The following is an 18825-nucleotide window of genomic DNA, read 5'->3' as shown; positions in this document are numbered from 1 at the left end:
AAATCCAGTAATGAAAATATTATAGAAATGTTTGGTATTATTAAGTTGATGCAAACTGAATGCTGGAGAGAAAGAAAGCGACAAAGATGGATAGACAGAAAGACCAACAGCAGACAGTACCAAATGCCATCTTTCTCGATGGAATATGTCATTGGCAAAAAAAAAATATAGCAATCTAGTTCAGAACTGATCTGTTTATCTCATGGTGACTTGCAAGCACAAAGATTTTCTTCAGAATAATGGCTAATATTGTCACTGCAAGACTGTTTATTTAATGACACAGTTTGCCTCTACATGTTGCATGTATAAACATTTGTTGTGGCAAGGGGGAGTTACATGTGTATAATTACATAAGATCAATGACCTACACTTCATCCATTTCCATCTCATCATCACTTTCCTGAGGCACCTGAAGATATGGATTATCAGGGGCTGGACGGAACTTGTAACCTGTCACAAAAAAAAACACTGCTGTGGCAATCTCTTTCAACAGCTCATTCAGCCACTCATAACGGAATGGTACTGCAATCTGTAATGAAAATATTGGTAACAATATCAGTACATATTCAACAGAGCCAAAAAAGAAAAGACAAACAGTAATGCATATTTTTATTAAAAAATACCAATTTCAGCCAGTAAAATTTTGGCCACCTTAAAACTCCTGCCATCTATACATACATGAATGCAATATTTACAGTTAGAGCTGTTCCAGTAAAACATATACCCCCGGGGGGAAGGCACTTTCAAATTCAACCAACCCACAACAGAAGCAATTTTAAAAAATTATGATCCACCGTCAGATGTGTTTTAATCGAAAAACACTGCCCCCTATAGAAGCATATTTTTTAAACATAATTTCTGGCTATGGGTTAGTGGGCGGTAGAAGCAATTTTAATATTGGGTTGGGGACAGAAGCGATTTAAATGACGTCTGGAGGTAATGTACTGAATTCTTATAGATCATATAATCTATTCCATATTTTTATTTGTATTCATTCATTATAATCAATCTTTCGTCCTTTTGTTTGTTTGTCTGTTAGCCAAGTATGTCTCTGATAATGTGAAATCACAAATAATTTGTAGATGTCTTTGATCAGTCCCTTAATACCTACTAACTTAACATCCATGAATACAGATTTTATAATAGATATTTCTATTCTAATACAGAAATCATGAATTTGTATCCTTACTAAACTGTGTGTTTACTAAAGTGATCACTATGTCTTGCTATTTTTCTTTGCTCTCAGGCATGCTGCTTTTAATTAGAATAATAGTTAAATCTTGTATTGCTTTAAATGTGGTCAAATTCTAAGATTCCTTGTTTTTGTTTTTTTTCAATAAATGTTTTAGTAAACTTATAATACATGATTTGTCAGAAGAAGAAACACTGATGCCTGTGGAAATGATGTTGTATTATTTCTGTCTACTTTTACACTATATCATTTTTTTTAAGAACATCTTTTTCAGTTATGAATGTCTGATTGTTATGCCTTGTTGCAAGACTAATATAAAGTAATAAAAAAAAAATATAGCAAGTCAAACATTTTTATATCATAAGTTAGATTTTTAAAAATGGATGAAAGTCAAGGAATCATTTTTCCCAGAGTACTCATAAAATCAGTTTCATTGCAGTTAACTTATTGTCAACAACGGCATCATCATCACTGATGACCTAGCAGTAACATTCTGCACTTTCAATCCAGTTGTCACAGGTTCTATCTCCCACTTCTAGTCTTTCATATGAGACTTATACCTATGGCCTGAGGGGCTTTCAAAGCAGAGTAGTATAAGATGCTTGTCTTGTGATACAGATCTGAGGGGCTTCCATGGCAGTGGTACAAAATGCTTGTCATGTGATTACTTGCCTCCAATGTGTAAATGAGAATGTTGCCAGTTACTTGTGGAAGGTCAGTGGTTCTACATAAGTGGTGTTTGGTGTCTCAAAAGGACTTGGATTTTCTTCAGCAGTAAAACTGGCTGCCCTATATTGATTCTCTTCACCTGAAAATGGTGCAAAGGCCATAATGATCTACCGATACCCGAGATCTCGTGTCTAAACGACTTCAGCTGTTGGAGATAAATGTCAAATCAACAGAGGCTCCATGTGCCCAAGTGTACTAAGGTGCTTACTTTTACATCACTTGCACATCTCACAGAGTGAGTTTGCATCACTGATCAACCAATTTAGGTTGGTGGTCTTTCAGGGTTCTTCCTCCACCTAATATAAAGTTAAAAAATCAACAACAAAAAATCAAACTAAATCAACCAACTAATCAACTGTGGCAACAGCAGCAAAGGCACTAGTCAATCACTTTTGCCAGAGCTGTATGAGTTTATAACTTTTGACTCGAGTAATTTTTTGTAGACCTTTGAATATCGTCAATTATGCCTTTCTGACAGCTACCTCAAAGTCATCATCAGTTGGTACAAATGGATTTTTCATGGTGAGCATATGAGATGGAAAAGTCGAGCAATCCTGCATCACACACTACTGAAAAGTTTAAATTTCAGCTCACTTTAATTTTCTCTAACAGTGTTCATTGTTCCAACTAGAACTGTTATAACTTATTCAAGCTATATTCACCAATATCTGGAGATATGCATCTGTAATAAATATTTGTAACAAAGTATGAGAATGCATCAATGTTTTTCAATGATGCATTTGAATTGAGCAAAAGCCACAATCAACAAACCAATAAATAAAATTATTCACATCTCTCAGGCAGAAGTAGTGTATAATCATAATCTGACAAAAGGTTTTTCAATTTTTAAATTTGCCAAATATTTTTCCATCCATACTGATTCAGTGGACATATCACCAAAATGGACAGAAACAGACCAGAAGGTTAAAATCAATTTGATACATCTTTTAAGCAGCTAAATTTATATTGGTTTAGTTAACTGTACACCCTTTATTGTCTTCCTTTTGATGAAATTTCTCACTGAAGCTGAGAAAATAATGTTGCACACATAAAAAAGAGACACACTTCTACTCATTGTTTTAATTATACTTCTCCATTTCAGCAAGTTCTTATGATCTTGTCCCCCCACATACTGTTTGTCTAGTTTATGATATGTATCTAAATTTTTCACTTTTCCTACTACTATACAGATGTTCTGTGAATATGTATATCAGTGTGAAACGCAACAGGGAGACTAAATCCAAGATTGAAAACCTCTACATTTCTGGATGTATTTTGCTTGGATTCCATATTTCTGCACAAAACTAAAGAGTTCAGGCTCTCTGTACTAATTCGGTTCCCACTGTAAACCTGTGCAAACACCATGATATTAATATTCAATAACTTAAAATTTTGAGTGCTCATGATCAAATTTGTATCGGTACAGACACATCTATGACGACAGCTTTTGTGAAAAGAAAACCATAATAGCTGCACCATTTTCTGGATCTATACAAATTTGAAATGTGTGCTTTCAATACTGCACCAAAAAGTCAGCTGCTGATTTCAGTAATGAGTCGTCCAAGCTCAGGTTTGTAAAGGGACATAAATTATGTTAATAAAACAATGTCCCTCCCTTTTTTCAGTTACAAGTAAGACAAGCTCTCAAAAGATTTTTTTAATACTAAAATCTTACTTTCATTATCAACCAATCAGGGACAGTCAAACCCATACATACTCTATTTTATCTTCACTGATTTATAGTATGGTTCTCGTTCTTTCACATCTGTAGTAATGTGAGTCCTTTAACAACTCTCAATGGTTGTAAGCCTTTTTCAACCATGCTGCCTGAACACACTGTAAGATAATGTTCAAGTAACAGAAATACCACGGGATAACCAGAGACCAATAAAATCGAATAGTCAAGTTATCTCCCCTGCATGGATGCTGCCAGGATTTCAGGATTTACTTTGTGTGTGTGTGTGTGATCTCCAATGAGGAAGTGGTGGCAGGATGAATAGCCATCGTTAAATATCTCCCTAACATTTAAATATCTTTCTTACTGTTCCACTCTGTTAAGACTACTGAAATCAAAATTCTCAAAGAGATGTCATCTCTAGTTGTATAGCAATTATTATTGTGATGTCATTGGGGATGGTCACGTGGTTGTAGTGGGGTCTTGGTTGGGATGGCAGAAAGACCATAGGCTTACTCCATACATGACAGCTAATTATGATGTTGTCAAAAGAATTAATACTTTTATAACAATTCAGTTGGACTCGGATACTTGATTCATAGTCAATGAATAGGTTCTAAAACTGATGTGTTTATTTTGGAGCTATGTTCCTCCATCACATTCAAGATCTGGACATACCGAAGGTGAAATTAGTACAGTTGCATCCTAAACTACTATCATGGCTACTTCAAATATTATTTAATGTGAGACTTTAATGCAAGAACTCATAGCTTCAGTGATTTTTGGGTTACAAAAATTAATTTCTTAAACAACTCAATTTGGTGCAGATTACATTGGGTTTTTTTTAATGATAATGTGAGAATTCTTGATGTGTAAAAATTGCACAAGAAATGAACAATATCAGATCAGAAAATTACTACCACTGGGAAAAAGTTGATAGAAATATACAGAAATAATGATATTATATAAGTAGAATATGTGGTGACAATACAAGCACTAGTTCTACAACTTTACAAAATACATCTTGTACAACTATTCTGTTGTTTCTAACAACACTGTAATATGGCAATAATTTCTGCCCACTTTTTACTTTAGTCCCTTGCTAATTAATAGTTTTAGATTTTACAACACTAAGCACATTTTACCTTTTGACAATAACATATCATTACAAATATTTAGATTCCAAGAAAATAAAAGTTACAATTTTATTAAAAGCACTGGTACCAGTAAGACTAAAGGAGATGGTAAAAAAAAGAATCAGGATGAACAGATTAAAAGTGCACTAAAGGATCCATATATCAGAATGACATCAATTATTTTTTCATCAATTTCATCATTAGTTAATGATACTGCTTAAAAATGTAGTGTACTAGATAACAGACTTTTTTAGTTATCCAATTTGTAATACAAATACCAAATGATGGCTTGGAACTAAGTGCCAATAGGTCTGCAGAAGATACCACCATGATCAAAATATATATAGGAAGAACCGAACACAAACAGGACAAATTTTATCTATCTTGCTTTGAGTTTACACAGACCAGTCAGTCTCTTATGTTTAATGTCATTTAATTTTTGCACATAGAGAGCATGTACTTCATTTGGTCATACATCTGCATGATATAAAAGTTTGTCTCTTTATCTTTTGTTGCCATAGTGATTATGCCAACTAGAGATCTACACACGCTTAATTATGTTTCTGAATTTAATATGATCCTCCTCCTCTGTGTACGAATATTATTCTGTGCTGTGAACTCCTTTCATTGCCTGCTGTCTGAAACGCATATGATAACGAGCTTGAACAAGTTATTGTTCTTTATGGTTGTGCAATTTTCAACATCTCACAGGTATGGCCCCATGGGTATTCTCTCTTGGATATCTCTGTTCCAAAAAGAAAAGTTTTGAACCAGAGGTCTCGTTCAGATTTTAAAACTAAGAGTCCATGGCTCCCATTTTTGTGAAAATATGAGTCCTACCAGCAAAAGTTGCAGTCCCCTCCAAGAAAACTATGCAAATTATAAGAACTATTGGTTGACATAGTTTAATTTCGACGTTCTTTATAACATGGACATAGCTCATGTTTGTCCATCAGAGTGAGTCTGAATTTTTTAGATCCAAGGAAGGTCTTATTCAAAGCACTAAGCTAGGCATCACACACTTTCTTACACTTGGCTACTGTCCCTTCCAAACTATCAGTTTAGCAACTTTAGCATTCTCCTGAATTTCATTACAATCTTCGTCAGTTTGCCGTTGAAACCCAAAATACTCATTCAAGTCTAGGTCTCAACATGTCATGATTCCGAGGTCACATGCACTGCCTATTCCATTACAATCGGAAATGAACACAATTGTTGTTGTTGTGGAGTTTAACATCATTTTTCAGCACACGATAGGCTATACATGGTGGCCAGTTTTAATGGTGAAGGAAGAACCCGCGAAAACCCTGGAAAGAACCACAACCCACAAGAAGCTACTGGCAAGCTTTCTCACATACCTACATTGGCTGAATGAGAGACTCGAACTGCTGCAGACAGAGGTGAGATGGCAGTGATCCATAACGGAGAGCACTTTAGACCACTCGGCCACTCAGGGCCCCCAAATGAACACAATAATGAAAGCTAAAGTTGTTTATTTGATGTACTGTTATAAATGACCACATGTACATCTCTGGGTCTTTCTGCCTCTGAATTCAAGCAATGTAAATATAAGTATATTTTCCCACCCATCTGCCAGTCAAAACCTTTGATCTTGCCGCTCAGCTACTGCAGCATGATCTTTTGATGTACTCTTATAATGGTGGCGACTTGAGGGGGGGGGGGCTTTCAGCCACTAAATTCTGTCATTGTAAATATCAGCACAGCTAACGGATCAACACATTTTCCCACTATGCAGGTGACTGAAGCAGGACTGGCAAGTCTTTGAATTTTACTGCCCACCTAAATAAATAAAAAATTGGCATCCAAATACGCATGATTATAAGCGTTTCCGAGACCTCTTTCAGTTTTCACTAACATGAACTCTGCCGAAGATTCACTTCCTTGAATCAGTGCTTTGCTGCCTCTTATGCCAGATTTTTCTCTTCCATAATGCTGTATTAGGGTTTTAAGTCCAACATTCCCATAGTCTACTTGCTCAGACATGGGTATCTTGAATAAATATAACCGGCATATTGTCCATCCAACACGTACATCGGACTCACATTCAATATCAATTTTGGGCTCAAAATCACACACTGGTATTTCCAGTGACATTTTCCCAATGTCCAACAGACCGATATACATGAAATTCATTGTCATCATAGCCATCACCACTAAAAACGTCGTCTGAAGAAAAACCATGTTGTGATTCAGCCATTTTGGTTTCCTGTGTGGCCATTATTCGAAACACGCTTTTGTAAAACTTCCATGATGAAAGTAAGGCTAAAATTATCATAAAATGCTTTTTCCAAGGGCCAAATGAACCAATCAAATATAGTTTAACCGCCATTCCTGTCCAACCGAAGCATCCAGATATCTGGATGTCACATCAAATGCTGTGAGACAGATGCGGCAGCGCAAATTACATCGCAAAATGCACCTTTAAAGTTAAAAGTTTAATAAAAGTTGCATACTGCATAAAGCACATTTTATATCTGCGACGTTGTCTTAATTTGCTGAACGTGTATCACTGCTTTAAAAGTACATGAATTCATACAAATTACGTGCACTCGCTTGTACTGGCATGATTTTCTGAACCAATGTTTTATCCACGTTGGACCACTAGGAGGGGGTTAGATGTGATTTTAAATATATATTCATGGTTTTTTTTTTTACAACCCCAACAGCGATTTCTCATTTTGTTAACACAACCCACAACAGAAGTGATTTTCCTAACCAACCTTCCACTGCCAGAATCAAAATAGTTTGAAACACAACCTTCTACAGAAGTTTTTTGGAAGTGCCATCCCCCCCCAGGGGGGGGGGAAGATATATGTTTTACTGGAACAGCCCTTACTTAGCACAATGACAACTTTGAGAGACATGAGAAAATGCCAATAATTTTTTTCATTCTAATTCTACCGTCAGGTGTCGAGAAGATGGATAATAAAATGTCTGTGAAATCACTTGCAAAATCACTTTGTGCAAACAAAATGCAAGTAGAATAATAAAAGATATTCCAAAATCATTTTATCACTTTACTACTGCATTATAAATATGTTGGCAAATCCACTTTAATATTTTTACAAATTTATCACCATATCAACCTGCCAGCAAACAGGTGCTTATGCAACCATCTTTCAGTAAGCATGTGCTTATGGTCACCATCTGTCAGTAAACAAATACTTATCACCCCATCTGTCAGTGAACAACTGCTTAAAGCCCTGGTATCTGTCAGTAAGCATTTGATTATACCCCCCCCCCCATCTGTCAGTAATCAAGTGCTTATCACCTTCATTTGCCCATGAGCAAGCACTGAAAATAGGATCTGGTAAAAAAATAAAATAAAGATTTCCTTGCAATGTGAGAATGCTGTTTTACCAAAATTTGGAAATGCTTTTGAAATAGATGAATAAATAATATGATACAATGTCCTGATGACAAGATGTCACATTTTGCATAAAACAATGCAGAGTTTTCTTTACCTTAGTGAGATATAAAGACTGTGCAACTGTTTACAAAAAGATGTTGAATGATATCCCTTTAAGACCACAACAGAATATAGGCAGAACGATTGCATAATGTATAAATTTCAAGATAGTGATGTATGTCTTTGCAGTGTTGCTTCAAATAGTGTATCCAAAGATCCTTCTATCAGTAACAGCAATAAGTGGATCATTTTGCCATATCCTCATATGGCACAGATCTCATGGAGCATTTACAGATCCTCATATGACAGAAATCTCAAGAAGTATTACAGATCTTCTTATGACAGATATCTCATGATGCATTTTACCAGATCCTCATGTGGCACAGATCTCATGGAGCATTTACAGATCCTCATATGGCACAGATCTCATGAAGCATTATAGAACTTCTTACAGCAGATATCTCATGAATCATTTTAACAGACCCTCATGTGGCACAGATCTCATGGAGCATTTACAGATCTTCATATGGCAGAGATCTCATGAAGAGTTTTGCCAGATCCTCTTCTACATCTCATGTAGCATTTACAGATCTTAATATGACAGAGATCTCATGAAGTATTTTACCTGATCTTCCTATGGCAGAGATCTCATGAAGCATTTACAGATCTTCATAAGGCTGAGATCTCATTAAGTCTTTTACCTGATCATTATATAGCAGGATTTTATGAAAGCACTTGTCTGGATGATGAATCTAAAGATCAGATGGCTGAACATAACTCCAGACATGTCGCTATTAATGGTTCTTGATGCTATTTTGAAAGCAAATTGTTTTAAAAAGTCTTAATACATTTTCTACATTTTTTTTTCTTTATACGTCAGTAAAGAATGTATATTAACATTTGAAACACTATCATAAGAATTACTGCAGTGATTTCCTGTCAAAAGTAACTATTACTGTTGTTTCAGGTATCTCCATGAGTCTAAAGCGCTCACCATTAAGGATTACCGGCATCTCACCTCTGTCTGCGTGGGTTCGAGTCTCAGGCTCGGCCAGTGTGGGTACGCGAGAAAGCTTGCCAGTAGCTTCTCGTGAGTCGGTGGTTCTTTCAAGGGTTTTCTAGGGTTCTTCCTCCACCATTTATACTGGCTGCCATGTATAGCCTATCTTGTGCTGAAAAATGGCATTAAACCCTATAACATCTCCATAAGTGGAATATCCAAGGGAGATTACTACTTAGGTATAATCATTTACCTAGCTCTGAGTTGTCTCAATTGACATATTGATATGAAAAGTGTAACTATATCATGTTAGCAATATAATGTAAGATTCTAAAATTGTTACTAACAACAGCAGTATAAACTATATTTTTTGTAAAAGAGATTGGACACTATACAATAGGTACTGGAGAAAACAAAATCTTTCCAAGGCAAAAATGTTTCTGTTCATCTGCAAAGAACGCTTACCTTGACTAAGTACACTATAATCCTTGTGAAGTATATGTAACAAACAATCTGAAACAAGAAAATGTACACATAAAAGGATAAGGTATTATGTCAATCATATTAACTTGATATAAACCTTTTTGCAGAATAGACCTGTTTATGTCAGACAAACAGTAGTTTGACAAAGTCCTGACATAGTCATAATCATAACAAAATCTAAATTTCTGCAGCATTTTCCTATAGTATATCTCTAACTATTATCTACATCAGCAAACACCTTACAATCTTAGTAAAAAGTTATTTAACTGCAAGATTACACTTCATTGTAAATTAAGAGGAATGGTGAGCACTTTGTCCACATAAATACAATCCAATCCAATGAGGAAGATGGGTCTGAAGTCAAATAAAGGTATACACTTCTGAAAACAGTCAGTAAAATGACTAGTCAAAATGCATAACTTCTGATGGTGACCATAATATGTACTAAGCTTTACAGAAATCCATTAAAAACAGCAAGAGTAACCTTGTTCACAAAATGATGTCATTCATTGTATCCAGTTATTAAAACAGTTAGTGGAACAAAAAAATTGGTCAATATGTGCACCTTTAGATGATGAACATTATATGTATGATTTCACAATGAAAACTATGCAAGTTGCTTTTACAGGGGTCAAACTTACATTAAATTCAACTGTAGGATGCTAAGGGCAGTAACTCTAACAAAACACGCAAGATCACATTGACATGTCAATATACACATTTCGAGATGATCACCATAGAATGTAAAAGATTTCATGGCTACCCACTAAAAACAATGAGACTAGTACATGTTCACAGGAGTCTGTCATATACTACTTCCATAAAGAGCAGCAATTCTAACAAAAATCACAACAGCAATCTGTCATCACACAATAACTATAATATGTGCCAAGTTTTGACAGTGAGAAAACTGGGGGACTGATTAAATTCATAAGGTTTTGTTTTACACTGCATCCAGCAAGACAAATTGGCAATAACTCGAACAAAACTTGCATGAGCAGTAATTTGTACATGTGTATCTTCAAATGTTGACCACAAGATGAACAGTTTCAAGATACACTGCTGAAAACTGTGAGACTAGTTTCATTCACACCACTGTCATACTCTAAAACAGGCTCCCAGTCAAAATGGGCAAAAACTCTAACAAAAACTGCAGTAGTGTAATGATTAGTTGATTTGTGAATCTCCAGTTGATGACCATAACATTCATTGCAATTCGCTGAAATCTGTTAAATCAGTTGTATTCACAAGATTCTGTCATACACTGCATCCTATTGCAGACCAAAAAGGGCAATAACTCTTATAAAACTGCTAGACTAACTGCACTAATGAGATTGTATCATATACTGCATTAAGCTAATAGATGTAAATGGGAATAACTCAAAAATTATTTGCTTCAGTAAAGTAACTTGTTGATATGACCATCTTCAGATGATGACAATAATATTTTTAAGGTTCTAATGGCAATCCATAGAAAGAATTGTATGAATAGCTGCAATACAAAAATGTTCTGCATTTATGGAACATGAGAATTACTTAAAGTGATCATGAATTCCACTGCCTGAATTTACTCAAAAGTACTACAAAAATCAAAACTTGTATGCTTAAAATGATCAATAATAATGGTCACTTGTTTTCACCTAGACATCTGATTTTGATGACTGACAGCAATAATGACCTTTATAGATATTCAGTGACAGACAAATGTGGCAGAACTCTGGCATACAACATAATTGCAAAAGAAGACACTGCCCATGAAATCTATACCTTAAAATCAGGTCAACATGTTTATAAACCTTGTTATAGTAAAATTGGCAAAAAATATAGATGTAAACAACTCTGCCTCAAAATCATCTGTTTCATAAGATATCGGATCAACAGATAAGATAATAGTTTGTCCCTATTATGAAAATTGGATAAAGGAGTTAGTCCTCATCTGCCTCAGATGAATTTCTCAAGGAATTTTGCATACTGGTCTGCCAATGAAAAGTGCACCTATTTTTGACTGTTCACTTTAAATGTCTATTCAATTTCAACTCTTGAGAAAGAGCTTATATCATCAAAACTTCTCAAATGATCATGATGTCATTAAAGATCAGCATTTAAATTCATTGTAAATAATTTTTTGTGAGAATAAGACTTTTGTTTCTATTTGTTGTTTTATTCAATCTTTTCATGTAATCCATCAATAATGTTATAAGCACCATCTAGCACAGAATTTTTTGGGCACCTTTTTTCACTTTGGTTTTTATTTTCCCACGCCATGGTTATACTGCAAAGCAATAAAGTGGGTGGAATGTCCACGGTTGAACAAATTTGCTTAATGCAAATGGACTGTACATCAGTGAAAAAGGTATTTTACTCATGAAAGTGTGTTTAATAAGTCATAAAAGGTGTCAGAAGACAGCAAAGCTAATATGCACATATTTATTTAGACATAAAAGGTTTGAATATGTCAAAGCCCAGGATGAACAACACTGAGTAAAAGTAGCGACCAACCAAATGGTTCATGTAGGTCACTGCTACCTTTCTGTCATTAATATGGTGACCTAGGATGCAGTAACTTTTCTGCTGTACATGTATGCTGGTATTCTTTGTTATTACCACAGATAATAGGATTCAAGAAACTTTAAAAATGGTCTGCAAGTGTTTAGTCTCCTTTGTTTTAATGAGCTTCCTAGTCAATACACATCTTTACTGATTAAACATTGGCATATATATATCTCACCAAAAACAGTGTTCTGAATAAATACCATCTTGCTGATGAAAGGTGTTTGTTGTTTTATGCCAGAGCAATGCAAAAAAGTTAATTAGTGTTGTGGCAATTCAAGTAAAGTGCTTTGCAAAAGGACACACCATCATATAAATGTAATGAGCAATCTGATTGGATCAGTTTTATACAATTCCACCCAATCAGACAGCAGCAGGAAAGATGGTAATGGTCATGCAAAATGATAAGGAAAGAAGATAATGGTCATACAAAATGCATGCACACTGCTAAACATAAATGTCAGGAGGAGCAAACCCTGGTGTATATTCTGGAGAAAGGTCAAATTTCCATTGTTATAATTTGAGGCTCAATCCCTGAAGAGGTTAATTTGATTAAATCTGCATTTTGCTTGCATCTGTCCATCACCTTGCCATTTTTTTGTTTATGGTCACAAATGCATTCTGATTTTGTGATCACTTCTAACTAAAGATTCCTTTCATGTTTGCTTATTTAGAACAAAACTGTAAATGCAAATACAAAAAATAGCCAATTTTATGATAAAAATTTAACTGCAGTAAAGTGTAAAACTATAGATGAGGACTATTTTCATTTTGTAATTTTTTCATTCATTAAAGAACTTTGCAAGAATAAGCAATTTATAGTACTGAATACTAAATTTTCATAAAGAACTATATAAGTTCATTTTTACCCAATAATAATGAGGTAACATCTTTACTGTTTTACTATATAGCAGAATTCATGTAAGTCTTGTGGGCATTCAGTACTATTTCTGCAATGGGTGTAATATTTTTGGATTGATTAAACACAGTTTTATATGGCAATTATTCACTTTATCCTCATACACCCATAATCCTTTCAAAGGCTATTATTTACATGCCACCCCGAAATACAAATAGAACATTCAATTTCAAATTACACTGCCATTTTGAGATGAGGTCAACATAAAGGTGTAATTTAGTCCAAACAAACCTGATTAAATAACACTTGCTGTAAGGTCACAATTAAACCAGCAGATGTTGAAATAAATTTGTATTTCCCTATTCTTTGTTATAACTGACCCAACATCCTCTTCTAAACAAATTAGTTCCTTACTACCACTGTGAAAGTCTATAACAATCAATAATTTTCATTTAAGTTTTTTCAATGACATTTAAAGTGTGGAGCATTCAACAATCAGGAGTGAATAGGCTTTGGCTATACTGTCTTAGTATTAAATTATAGAACAATAATATTTAATTTAACCTGAGTAAATTCACACATATGACCATAATGACATACACAATCCATTTTTGAACATGTGGTGAAATATAACTTACCATAATGTAAAACTGTCTAAATAACTTCAGCTTTAAGAGGCTTATTGCTGCTTTTCCATCAGCCATGGAGCCCTCTGTTAGGTGTCGTATTGACCTGGGTGAAGAAAAACAATGAATATATATATATATATATATATATATATATATATATATATATATCCACACACACACATTAATTGAACATTAAAACATTTAATGAAATAAAATGGGAAAAAAATATTTTTTGCTAATTATCTTGGTCAGTAGATATAACTTTTGCACAAAATAAAAAAAATCACATAAGGGACCAACTCTGAAGAAGACTGGAGTTTTCATCAATTCTGAGAAAAAATATGCCTTAAAACTTCATTGCTTTCTCTGATTTCAGTCTCGAGCTTCAAACTCATAAATAATATCATAAGATATAATTTAATTATTCTTGACAGATTTTTATGTAGAATGCAAATTCAATGGTAACAGACTTTTGGAGAATCCAGTGGAATACAAAACTCACCACACTACAGGAAAAAGAATGGCTCCACAACAAAGGAGGTCCACAAGGACAAAAATTCCCCTCCAGATGTCATAATGAGATTGCCCTTCTTCACTCTCCTCCACCAGTACCCAGGCTATGTAATCCAGTACCTGGTTGTGAAAGAATGGATAAATAGTGGTTTTTCTCTTAATTCAGATTCACCTCCTTTCTAAACTTCTCTCTCCCCACCCCCTGCTGGCACCCCTCCCCCCATCATGTCTTCTGGCACCACCCCATCATGTCATCCTCCTATACAATGACTATCATCAACAACAACAATAATTTATTTCAAATGCATGTGAATTAATACTATTACATTTCTCATGACACATCACTGAAGAAGTGTACAAGTATACACAGGACTAAACATCTGGTGATCATTACTGAAGAAGTGTACAAGTATACACAGGACTAAACATCTGGTGATCATTACTGAAAGAAGTGTACAAGTATACACAGGACTAAACATCTGGTGATCATTACTGAAAGCATCTGCTTGCAACCTATGTTGTTCTGGGCATGATTCTCTTTGTTTTCAAGTTCAAAAATGCAATAACCAACACATTTAATTTTATTTTCTTTGTTTACTCTCAACTCCTGTAATGCCAGGAATGCTTGTGTCTCCAGAAGAATTCATACAAGTTAATGCAACTTGTTGCAAAATTCAAAAAAATAAAATGACTTTGCTGGTTTTAATTTGCTCTATCACATGAACACACACATATACTGTTTGTTGACTCACATCCCTACCTTAAAAAATATTGGCAACTCTATTTTTAGCTTTATCCAATTACAATACCACATCCACATCTGTGAAATACTGTACCAGGCAAGGTCCTCTGAACGTATCATAGAGGAATTTGTGTTCAATATATACTACTGACCATTTACCTGTAGAGGTATGACAATCAGGAACAATGTTTTCTCTCTGTCAGACAGAACATACTTAATGAATGCAAAGCCAGCTCCTATCAGCAATATGGTGATGAAAAACAGAGCTCCTCGCATCCTACAACAAAAATTGGCACGATCAATAACATGAATGTTTCAGTAAGCAAGTAAGTGTATGTATGTATGACTATGACAGCACGTATATCTGAGACTGTTCCATCCTGATGCCAACCTACATTATTTTGTTCACCCATCTGTTTATCAAACCAAAACTGAATTAATCCTATCTGCACTTGTCACATTACTGACTTGCATTAACTGAAAATATGAAAGTCATTTTTAACATTGCTAACATTGAGTAATGAGTATTACTATATTATTAAGTTACCCAACTGTCAAATGAAAATGGACAAGAGACACCCAGCCCAAAACAACCAGTTTGTGATTAAAACAGAGGTAAGGATCACAAATTTACTACTTTTTGTAATGGCAGATTTGCACTGTAGTTTTAACTTTTTCGTTTGGTAAAATCAGCATCGTTTGTATACATTTGAAATCACTTTATGCCAGGATGCTTTCTTTAGAATTCAACTGTAATCTGTGATTTTTAAGAAAAGGTCATTTGATGTTTCTTTTCATTTTTATCAGTGGCAGCCATATTTGATGGCTAAGCAGCATCATTTATACAAACATGAAATGGCTTCTGGCCAATGTGCTTTCTGTTAAATCTTGTCCAAGTCCATTTAGTGCTTTTTGAGAAGTTGATTAAAGGTTTTTGGGGCTATTTTTTGTAATGACTCCTATATTTTACGTAAATTTGCATTATTTGTACCAATTTTAATGCCCTTTATGTCAGAATTCTTTAAGTCATAATTGCTCAAATTATTTTGAGTACTTTCTGAAAAGTTCTTTAAAATTTTGTTTTTATTTATGGTGGACATAACTGACCATGGATAAAAATCATCTGTACAAATTTGATAAAAACTTTTAAGCCATAAGGCAATGTAAAATTTTGTCAAAGTCTATGGAGCTTTTATTTAAGTAGTTTAATTTTTGTATATATTTTTGTTAATGCAGTGTTTCTGATGGGTTTGCCAAAAATAGGTCCATTAGGTACCCATCATTTGAAAAAGTGGAGCCATGGTGTGACTGCACGGAAAACCAGATATACAGCCATTTGTCCTTTAAGTTCCTGCTCTCTGATGCCTCAGACTGTACTCTTAACATCGCTGGCAAAGTTGATACCTCCAATTTTAGGCCCCTCCAACAATAATTGTCATCAACTTTTGTGAAGTTTCACCTTTCAAGCAATTTGTTCAGGGTGTCATAATATTTGTCTTCTTTTTCTGTCATTGTGGACTCCAACAATTTGTCAGAAATTTCATTTTCTGTTTGACTTTCATCTCAGATTTAGCAGATGTTTACCTGCTTGTTCACTAGAGTCATAGTATAAGCAATAATTTGTATCACCTTCATGATCTGAACTTGATACTCGGGTACAGAAATTAGTTTAATCATTGTACCATTTCTAACTCTCAGCAAAACTTCACAGAGTTTACAAATGATAAATGTGCCTCAAATAATGTGACAGGAAGCATGTGCTTAGGAGAATCACCAAGCCTACACATTTTTCTTTAAGATACGAATGTTGATAAAACACATGTGACAGTCACCTCAAAGCGTTACTTGAATTTGTATCAAATTATTTCATTAAAACTAGTGCAATCCAGTCATTTGCCAAGCTTACTCTTAACCAGGCAACCAAGAAATATTATGGGATATACTGAGTAAACGATTTCTACAAAAAGACCCTTTTATTTGCCTTGTATGAGACTGGAAGAATGGGACTGAATATAGTCCAAGCGTAGTGACCAGTGCAACTGAAAAAGATTGTTTGATGGGTTATGTTCATTTTCGTAAAAAGAATAATTGAGCAATTCAGACATTTAATGACTGGTTGGTGCATCTGTTTCAGATCCAAAGTATAAAAATCTGCTCCATGTTCATTTTTGCACCATTTTTGCCACATTAAATATCTCTTTGTGGGACTTGGTGTCTATTTTGACATGTCCTGGCTGAAACTCTCATAATGACAGCCAAATCTGATGTCAGATTCACATCATTTTTATATAAATCCAGGCAGATTGACATCATTTTTATATAAATCCAGAAGCCCATAATGCCACGATGCTATCAAATTTGGTCAAATTCTGCAAAGTGTTTTTTTCAGAACAAATCATTAACAGTTTTTCTATTCTAGTAATGGTACCAGTTTTGATGGCAGATTGGCATAATCTGTACGAACCTGAAGGGCATTCATGCAACTATGTGTTCAGTTAAACTTGTTCAGCAATTTTTCAGAAGTCACTTAAGGATTCATCTAGTTTTAGTTTGGTTTGGTTTCTGTGGGTTTAGTGCCATTATTTACCAATGATAGGCTGGCTGTACATGGCAGCCAGAATGTTTTGGTGGAAAAAGATCTCTGGAAGACCCAGGGAATCTACAGGAAAGCTTTTCGCAGCGCACTTGAACCTATGAGGACAGAAGTGACCTATCAGTGATCTGTAAAGGTGAGTACCTCAGACCACTCAATCACCCCAGGCCACATCTATTTTTAGTAATGTCAGCTCAATTTAAGGACGGAAGGGCATCATTTGTAGACACTTTAAAAAATCCTGATGCCACGAAGCTGTCTGCCAAATTTGGTTTAAACTGGTGTAGAGGTTTGTAAGATATTCAAAATAGCAATTATCAACAGATATCCATGTTCTCATACAATAAGCTCATATGGCCTAATGATCAGGTAAGCTAATGATGAAAGAGACTGCAATAGAAGGAAAGACAGATGGGGAATCAGATCCATGGATAGGCAAAAGATTATAAGAAATAGCACATTTGATAAAGCAGATATTCACCCCATATAATCATCAGTCACCACATGCAGTACTTGGGGGTCTAAGGGGCCAAAATGTGGTAATCTATGGTTGGCTTGCATGGGTGGTCACTATACCGAACTATGTAGGCAATTTTGAAGGGACTGAATAATGATGGTTCTTACCAGCAGCTGGTGCTATATCCAGGTAGTCTCCTGACTGGTTTTATCTGTATTTGATAAGAGTTTGACAACATATATAGCTTGTAAAGATGACAATAAAAGCAAAAGCACTTTTGCCACTGAAAAAGGGTCTGTCTTTTATCAAATCTTTGAAACATCTTATGTTAAAAACCTAGTATTAAAAGAAGAACTGTTGGAGAATTTCATGATTCCTTTTTAGTGTTCTTCCTTGTCAAATTAAAAAATATAAATCATGAAACCATGAGAAGTTAATAGAAGCACTTACAAATATGCAATATAGTACAGGACTGCCCAAGCTTCCTCGTGATGACCATCTTTTCCAATGTAATACATGTTAACCTATTGAAAAAATTATAAATGATTATCTGAAAACATTCATTATTCTATGCAAACACAATTAATCAGTCAAATACGCAAGCAAAAAGCCACTTTTCTTTAATGTAATAAGAAAACTATCAATATCATCTAATGCTTGTTGAAATGAACTGCCTCTTCTCCTGACAATATTGTATTTAATGTATTTAATATCTACACATGCAATAAGAATTGTACACACTTCATTTCAGACAAACTCACTTAAAAAATTACATTACTACCCACATGACACCATGTGACAGGAACAGCATAAAACAACCACAAAACATTTATATCA

General features: G+C 34.6%; 1 protein-coding gene across 1 annotated transcript in view; it reads right to left on the bottom strand.

Annotated features, from left to right (window-relative positions):
• LOC149778333 (protein GPR107-like) overlaps nucleotides 1–18825 on the bottom strand; it is a 94061-nt gene that overhangs the window by 8697 nt on the left and 66539 nt on the right. Inside the window, exons 9-14 of the mRNA XM_089939147.1 lie at nucleotides 18439–18512; nucleotides 15098–15215; nucleotides 14186–14316; nucleotides 13693–13786; nucleotides 9628–9675; nucleotides 369–529 (exon numbers count right to left, since the gene is read on the bottom strand). Of these exons, the coding sequence (XP_089795273.1) occupies nucleotides 369–529; nucleotides 9628–9675; nucleotides 13693–13786; nucleotides 14186–14316; nucleotides 15098–15215; nucleotides 18439–18512 (626 nt within the window). The remainder of the gene's footprint in view (nucleotides 1–368; nucleotides 530–9627; nucleotides 9676–13692; nucleotides 13787–14185; nucleotides 14317–15097; nucleotides 15216–18438; nucleotides 18513–18825) is intronic.

Source organism: Sinohyriopsis cumingii, chromosome 17, assembly GCF_028554795.1.
Source record: "Sinohyriopsis cumingii isolate HCF-2022 chromosome 17, ASM2855479v2, whole genome shotgun sequence".
In the NCBI taxonomy this organism is placed as follows: Eukaryota; Metazoa; Mollusca; class Bivalvia; order Unionida; family Unionidae; genus Sinohyriopsis; species Sinohyriopsis cumingii.
The sequence above is the reverse complement of the archived record's forward strand: the minus strand, read 5'-3'. Positions and strand labels throughout refer to the sequence as shown.